The sequence below is a fragment of the Pseudorca crassidens genome, chromosome 7, assembly GCF_039906515.1.
Source record: "Pseudorca crassidens isolate mPseCra1 chromosome 7, mPseCra1.hap1, whole genome shotgun sequence".
Lineage (NCBI taxonomy): Eukaryota > Metazoa > Chordata > Mammalia > Artiodactyla > Delphinidae > Pseudorca > Pseudorca crassidens.
This window is the reverse complement of record NC_090302.1, coordinates 24,546,286-24,554,608: the sequence shown is the minus strand read 5'-3', so window position 1 is coordinate 24,554,608 and position 8,323 is coordinate 24,546,286. Positions and strand designations below refer to the sequence as shown.

The window sequence follows — 8,323 nt, the reverse complement described above, 5'->3', positions numbered from 1 at the left end:
AACCAAAGTAATGGTATTAGTGGAGACCTTTGGAAGGTGACTTTTGGGAGGGCAGAGCCTTCATGAATGGGATTACTGCCTTTATAGAAGAGGCCCCAGAGATACCCCTCATCTCATCCACCAAGTGAGAGCGCAGCCAGATGTCAGGAGTTTGTAACTCGGAAGAAGGCCTTCACCAGAGCCTGGCCATGCTGGCACCCTGATCTTGGCCTCCAGCCTCCAGAACTGTAAGAAATAGATTTGTTGTTTGTAAGCCACCCCATCTGTGGTATTTTGCTATAGCATTCCAAACTGAAGTAACCATGTTTGCCCTTCTAGAAATAATCATGACCTGGGTCAGGAAACCTAGGCTTAACCACTGACATGGCCCCCTCCATCCTGGTCCTCAGTTTCCCCAACTCCACAGGAGGGAGAGAACCACATGATTTCTAAATGGCCTCTGGTTTCTCTAACAGCCTCCAGATTCAGTGGCTTTTTGTGACTCTAAAAATAGCTGCAACTTTGGCAGGTGTCTAAAGGGAGAGGGCCACCGATGGGTAGAAATGGCCCCTCCCACTCAGGGGACACCCATGGGCTGTTCCTTTGAAGGGGGCAGGCAGTGAGGGTTGGTTAGTGAGGCAGTCAAGCAGTGACAAAGCTATGGGCAGGTGACCATCAGGGGCAGAAACAGGAGATGGAAATCAGACACTTAGTTGTGAGTCTCCCACCCACCACTTAACTATGTGACCCAGGCTAGTCCCTTAATCTGAGCTTTTGTTTCCCCCTTGGTCCATGGGTGAGCAAGCAGTCTGAGTGTCTGTTGGATTGGATTTTGAACCTTGAAGAGTTAATAGAACAGGAAGCCACATTCTGGGCTCTATGATGATGTTGCCCTCATGGGGAGAGCAGAGGGGGAGGGGCCAGTGACCCTCCCCCACCCCCCGGCTGCTCCTGACCCAGCAGAGCAGAAGGTGCTAATATGCCTAAACCCAACTCCCCACCACCTTCTGCTATCACACTAGAGCAAGAAATCCAGACCAGACAAGAGCCATTGCATCTTAAAATTTTATGTGAAATTCTGTAAATGTGTACAGAGCGGTCTGTGGCTGCCTGCCCATGGGCCTGGACCGTAGGGACACCACTGCTCAGCACTTGCTGTAGATGGCTTCACTGCCCCGCTCCTCGAACTCTTCCTTGCTGACCCAAAGCTGCTGGAAGGCCTGCAGGGAGGCCAGGATGGAGCCGCCGGTCCACACAGAGGTCTTCCTCTCGGGAGCAGCAGCCACTGTGGGGCTGTCCCCGGGGCAGAGGAGGCTCAGCTCCCTCTGGAAGCGCTCTGGGAAGCCATCCAGCATGGTGCAGCCGCCACACAGCAGCACGTTGCCTGCCATCTCCTCCTTGAAGCCCGCCTCCTGGCAGTGGTTCAGGCAGGCGGCCGTGAGCTCGGGGAGACCAGGCTGGTCGCTGCCCACCAAGGTGGGCTTGAAGAGCATCTCGGCGCACTGAAAGCGCTCCTGGCCGATGGTGATGAGCTTGCCGTCGGGGAGCTCATAGTCCACACGCAGATCCTCCAGGCACAGGCCAAGCTCCTCCTCTGGCTTGAGTGCCGAGTAGCAGCACTTCTTCTTGATGTGCTCGATGATGTGCAGGTGGTCGTCCGTGAACTTGTGGCCGGCAGCGTTGAGCAGCTGCAGCAGGTAGCTAGTGAGGTTGCTGCCGGCATAGTCGGCACGCCTCGTCAGGCCTGGTAGCACGTTGCCCTCGGAGATGGGCACCACGTGTGAGACGCCGTGCCCACTCTCCACCACCAGCCCGGAGGTCTTGCCATAGGAGTAGATGGACAGCAACGACTGGGAGGTCACATGCATGGCAGGGATGCCAAAGGTCTCGAACATGAGCTCTGCATACTTCTCGCGGTTGCTGGTGGGGCTGAGTGGGGGGTCGGAGACCAGCACGGCATGCTCCTCGGGGAAGATCTTCATGGCTGTGTGGAAGATGTACTCCCAGATGTTCTGGACGCAGTCCCAGTCCACCACGATGCCGTGTTTTAGCGGGTTAATCAGCTTCAGAGGCGCCTCCATGTTGAGCAGCTCGTGGCCCACGTAGACCTCCTTGCGGGTGTCACCAGCATCAGCCGCCTCCGAGCAGCGCTTGCCCACAGTGGAGGAGATGAAGTAGGTGGGCCTCGGCTCACCCGCATAGCCACACTTACAGTACTGGGAGCCCAGGTCAATGATGAGTGCCTTGATCTTATGCACCTTCTTGGGCTTCATCTTCAGCTGAGTGGAGGAACTTGTGTCCCGGATGCCAGCCTCAGGACCTGGCAGCGTGCCTGCCTCTCCAGGGTCCCCCTGAGCCGTGCCCACGGGCTTGGGGCTAGGGCTGTTCCTCGTCGCCATTTGCCTTCCTTGCTCACCTTTCTCACATCCACATCCTAGAGCTCCATGGGGAGAAATAAGAGGGTCCACCTCCAGCAGTGCCTTGGCAACTCCTCAGGATTGTGATGTCACCACGGGCTGGTCCATTCCAGCAGCCCAGGGAGGGCTTGGCCTTGGCAGGCCCTTGACCGATCAGCCCCACCCCCATCGGCCTAACGCGACTTTGCTCCCAGACGGAGCAGGTGGCCAGCACAGTTTTAGAAATCCAACCACACTTGGGTCTCAGAGGTTTCTGCTCCCTCCCCTTATATCCTCACTCCTAATCCCCCGTTCACTAGCTGAACACCTCTTCCTCCTCAGCTTCTTGGCCAAGAGGGTGATAAATATTTGAGCCCCTACAGTAAGCCAAACACTGTAGCAGGCACCTCACGTGACACTTCACAGCATCTTGGCAGGTAGACAGAGCTAAGGAAATCAAGGCTCAGAATGCAAATGACTTGCCCAAGAGCAAACAGCTCTTGGAGTGTTTGTACTTTAACCCAAGTTCCTCCAAATCCAATGTACCAGATCACCTTGAAGAGTGTGTAGGCCCTGATGATAGAAACCTAGCCACAAGCAGTGCCCAGTCTAGTTGGGAAGAAGATGAATGGATGCAGAGGAGTTTGCAGGTGGACGTCTATTGGGAGAACAGAGGTGCACAAAGGAGGGAGGGAGTCAGAAGCTTCTCCAGAGAGGTGCTGCCTATGTAGAGTACTGAAAGATAAGTGGATACTTGTCAGGTAGCTAAGAGGAGGGAAAGCCATCCCAAGCAGAGAGCACAGCCTGATCAGACACTCAGAGGGAGGCATGGTGGGGAGCTTCCAGTAGTTAAGGTGTTTGGAAAAATACATCAGGTTACGGCAGTCATGGGGGCAACTAGGGTGGACCCCAGATTCTAGAGGTAAGGGCTTAGATTAAACTGACCACAGCTGGGGAGCCAATGAAGCCTTTAAGTGGGGAGTGGTCAGATTTGGTTTCCAGGACAAAATCTTAGAAAGATTCATGTTTAGCTGTAATATGGAGGGACAAGACTCTGAGATCTAAAAGGAGGATGTTGAAGAAATTTTTGTAAAACTTGAAGGTGGCCTAAGCTAGGGCTGTGATAGTGTGGAAAAAAAGAAGGGACACGTTCTAAAGAAATTCAGAAAGTAGAATCTAATCTAATTGGTTGGTTCTCAACTGTCCTCAATTCAATCCAAGCTTCTAGTCTAGCATTTGAGACCCTTTCTCATAGGCTCCTGTGACATGTCTAGCCTGAAGCATTGAATTTACATTAGAAGATTAGATGTGGGGAGTGAGGAAGAGGGAAGGATGAATCTCTTTCCTCTGCCCAAGCAAAGATGGCCTGTCATACAGAACAAACAAATTCATTAGGTTCCCATAGGGTCCTCTGTGCCAAACTGTCCCCCCTCTAAAACAAAAGACAGATTAGGGCTTTGGTAAAGAAACAGGAGGAAAAGGGGAAGAGAAACAACTGGGGCTAAGGAAGTTTTCTGGGAAACTTAATAAGAGCAGAAGTAGTTGAAGGATTAGGTGACATTGGTAAGAAAGAAAAGAGGGATTTTTAAGACATAAGAAATACTGCTGTGGAACATATAAGAATGTTAATAAAGAACTCATGGGAATTTCTGTTTGCTGAATTGTTTCTTGGAACATGGCACTAGGGAACTGGATTATGTGGGAAACAACTTTATAAGGATTTCAGTTATGAGCACCACCAAGTTCCACTGGTGGTATCTCAAAATCACAGAACCTGAGGATTAGACACTTGATCTGGCATGGACAGCTGTGAGGGACAAACTTTTCCTCACATTGGATTGATATCTGTACCTCTCTGAAGAAACCATTAATTGGTCTTGGGTCTACTTTTGACGTTGTGCAAGGCAAGCTAATTCTTCCATGTGACAACACTTAGGCTATTTAAAGGCAATGCACGTGGACCCCCCTAAGCCTCCTCTTCTTCCACTCCTTATGGGAAGACAGTACAAAATAGAAAGAGGAGTAAGGAACTGGACTCAGAAGACCCGAGTTCAAATCTAGCTCCATTATTATAATCTGTATGAGCTTGGGCAAACTACTCAAGATGTTAGTCGAACCTGATTTTGATAGTGCTATATCCCCTCATCAGATTGAATCCTATCCGCTGCCTCCAGGTTTCAGGCTTGAGCATCTAGGTGGATGGTAGGGCTCCTCATATATAGACAGAGGATACAGGGGCAAGAGCAGTTATACAGGGGAAGGCAATGAGTTCCATTTGGGGCGTGCTGACTTAGAGATGTCCAGAGGCCACTAGGCTGTGGATTATGGAGTTCGGGAAAGAGAAATGATGTAGATTTAGTCCTCAGTAGAGTGTCTCCACCTTCTGAAGACAGCTCCTTTCCCTTCCACCTCAAGGAAACTGGTTAGTCTTAGTATTGGGGTTATCACACTGAGGGCTGAGCTTTGGGAATGAGGCTCATGTCTGTTTAACAAGGAATTCTTTTCTTTGCTGGGAGCTTGACTCAGAGATTCCCAAAGGTCAACATATTGAAGAGTTGGATTCCTAGGTCTCAACAGTCTTAGGCTCGAAACGTGCAGATTCAGTAAAGTGGGGGTGGGATCTTTGGCCTTTTCCTTACTAGATTCTCTTTCTTCCCTCCTTAGCTGCTAAAATTACAGGGCCTGGTTCACCTTTCCTCCAAAGGTCAAGGGTGGGTGGTGTCCCAAAAAACAAAGCTAGGAGCAAGGATACCACCTCAGGGAGAAATGTGTTTCTTGGTCTAATTTTTTCATGTTTTCTTTTTCTACGTTAGGGGAGAGCCTCAGCGTTGCTTTCAAGAAGGATCTCATGGTATTTTTGGTCTTGGGCCAGAGGAGCAAAAGTAGGTGTTATCCCATGAGAAAATACAGCCGAAGAAAACATGAGCAACATAGAGTGTCTCTACCTAGAGGGACCTCACCAGAGACCCCCAGGAGCCCACATATGCCTTAAATGGCTGGTGACAGGTGTGCAGGGTTGTGGGTGCCAGGCAGTGGAGGTTTTGGGTGCAGTGTGCCAACAGTCTCTATATCCTTCCATCATTGATATCACTGTGTGCTGACCCAGAGAGAAGGGTCACAAAGGGTGACGTGAAAGCTAAGGGGAAAAGGGTTTCCATTAGGAGACAGAATCCAAGTATGCAAAATCCTGAGAGGTGAAGTAAAAGGAGTGAAATGTGACCATTGGCTTTAGCCTGAAGGATGTGGGGATGGACCCTGAGAGTCCCTGTGCCCATGGACGTTACAGGCTAGATGGAGCAATTGGCCTTAAGCTAGCACAGCACCTCTCCCACATATGATAGAAAGCACCAAGGACAGCAAGCATGGGCAGTGGGGGAGGAGCCTGTGAAACAGAGCATGTCAGGCTCTGAGTGTCTTAGTGAAGTGGTATGTACAGGTTGAGCGACAGAGTGTGAATAATGGTTCCCCAAAGATATCCACATCCGAATTCCTGGAAACTGTGAATATGTTACCTTTCATGGTAAAAGGGACTTTGCAGATGTGAGCTAAGAAGTTTGCAATGGGGAGATTAACAACCCTCGATTATCCAGGTGGGCCCAAAGTAATCAGAAGTCTCTTAAGAAGAGGGAGACAGGAGGGTCAAGTTCAGATAAGGAGATATGACAATGGAAGCAGAAGTCTGAGAGGTCTTTGAAGATGAAGGAAGGGGCCACAAGCCAAGGAAGTTAGGCAGCACCTAAGGGCTGGAAAAGGATTAACCCTTAGAGCCTCCAGAAGGAACGAGGCCCTGCTGAGACCTTGATTTTAGCCCACTAAGACTGACTGTGGGCTTCTAACCTCCAGAATTGCAGGATAATAAATTTGTGTTTTAAGCCATTAAATTTGTGGTAATTTGTTACTATCTCAATAGGAAACTAATATAGGCTCTTACAGGACTCCAGGGCAGTAAAAATGTACTAAGCAGCTGCATATTTCTCAGAAATCAAGAGGTGGGTTGAGGAGAAAGAAAATGGATGATTCTAAACTAAATACATCTTTGGTTGTCATACAAGTTCTCTTGAAATAAAGTCAGACAATCCAAGCTGGCCATGCAAACCCCTGAAAAGCAGAGGTAAATAAGCTATTTCTCAGGCAGCCAGGCATAGAGAAAAGTACTTTCTTATTCTTCTTTCAAAATTCAATACCATCTCCTCCTCTACCCATTGAACCAAGAAGCTGCCCCTATCACATAGTCACAAGGCTCATGAAACTGGACTTGGTCCTTTTCTTCTCTCATATCCCAAAAGGAGTAAAGAGCATCCCCAGTAACTTCCTTAAAGGAGAAAGCCCACCATTGTAGTGACTGCCTCTTTAATAAGAGCACGGTGCTGCATAACACAAGGATGGCTCCTGGGCACTTTGAGAGCAGTGGGTGTCAGCACCAACAGGCCCAGCTTCAGAGATGGCATGTGATACAGTGGCCAAGCAGCCTCAGAGACACATGTTGGGTCGCATCAAGGGACACCTCTGGGAAGAAGTCGCAGTCAGCAGAACTTGGCACTGCTGGCTGGATATCCTTGGGTGGGCTATGTACCCAAGAGCCTCAGTGTTCTCATCAGTGGGACTGTAGGGTCTAATTTCATTGTCAACCCAATGACCTGGACAAAGGAGGAGTATGTGTGCAAATATGTGTCCAAAAATAATTCCTCTGCAGGTTGCCCTAAGAAATAAGTGGGACAGAAGTGCTTGGCATGTTCACCATAGCAGCCATTGGTCCTGCTAAAATCTAAATCAGATGGTGTCAACTCTCTGATCAAAATTCTCTAGTGCTTTCTGACCTCACACAGAGTTAGAGCCAAAGTCCTATTAATGGCCTATGAGGCCTAACCTGAGCTGCTCTCCCTCCCCGACCCCTTCTCCCATCTCTACTTTTCCTTGCTCTCTCCACTGCAGCCACACTGGTCTTCTTGGAATCCTCTGACTTGGGAAGCAGCAAACCTTTTCTGTAAAGGGCCAGATAGTCATTTTCAGCTTTTTAGGCCATACAGTACTTATTGCAATGACTCAACTCTGAGCTTGTAGCATAAAAGCAGATATAGACAATACATAAACGAATGAGCATGGCTGTGATCCAATAAAACTTTATTTAGAAAACAGGCTGCAGGGCTTCCCTGGTGCCGCAGTGGTTGAGAGTCCGCCTGCCGATGCAGGGGACACGGGTTCGTGCCCCGGTCCGGGAAGATCCCACATGCCGCGGAGCGGCTGGGCCCGTGAGCCATGGCCGCTGAGCCTGTGCGTCCGGAGCCTGTGCTCCGCAGCGGGAGAGGCCACAACAGTGAGAGGCCCACGTACCGCAAAAAAACAAAAAAAAACAGGCTGCAGGCCTGAGTTTGCAGACCCTGCTCTAACCCACAATCGTCTGCACCTGCTGCTCCCCGACATACACGTGGCACTCTCCCTCACCTCCTTCAGGTCCTCACTCAAGTGTCACCGTCTCAGGGAGAAAAATACATGGCACATGAACACAGCCACCCTCCCCCAAGCTTTCCCTGCTTTGCTTTTCTCTTTTGCCATTAACATCTTCTAACATATATTTATTTTGGTTATTGTCTGTCTCTCCCCAATCCCCACTGACTAGAATGTAAACTCTACAAGGGCAGAGATTTTTGTCTTTCTTTTTCACGGCTGCCTGCCTTGCACATAGCAAGCACTCAATAAATATTAATTGATTGGATAAACCTCGTTTATTAAAAAATTTAGAAAAAAGTAAGTCACTTTAAAAACGCTTTCAAATCCACCCTAACACAGGACAAAGGTTCCCAGTAAGCCTGAAAGCCCTGGGACACTGGATTATGTCATAATCAGTGATGTCATCACTGGGGAAATTCTCAAGTTGCCCTCTAAGCCTTTCAGGCCTTGAGGCCAGTGGGATTGAGGAAATTTCTGAGAGCAAAATAGCTCTTGAGAGC

The 8,323-nt window shown here is 49.4% G+C and overlaps 1 protein-coding gene across 1 annotated transcript; it reads right to left on the bottom strand.

Moving 5' to 3' along the window:
- Positions 1 to 1,124: 1,124 nt before the first annotated feature.
- On the bottom strand, positions 1,125 to 2,378 carry ACTL7B (actin like 7B). Its single transcript, XM_067742404.1, has one exon. The coding sequence runs from the start codon at positions 2,376 to 2,378 to the stop codon at positions 1,125 to 1,127; it is 1,254 nt and encodes a 417-aa protein (XP_067598505.1).
- Positions 2,379 to 8,323: the final 5,945 nt, after the last annotated feature.

Bases quoted from the DNA above. Each gene is read 5' to 3' on its own strand.
- ACTL7B (XM_067742404.1), bottom strand. From the start codon at position 2,378: ATGGCGACGAGGAACAGCCCTAGCCCCAAGCCCGTGGGCACGGCTCAG.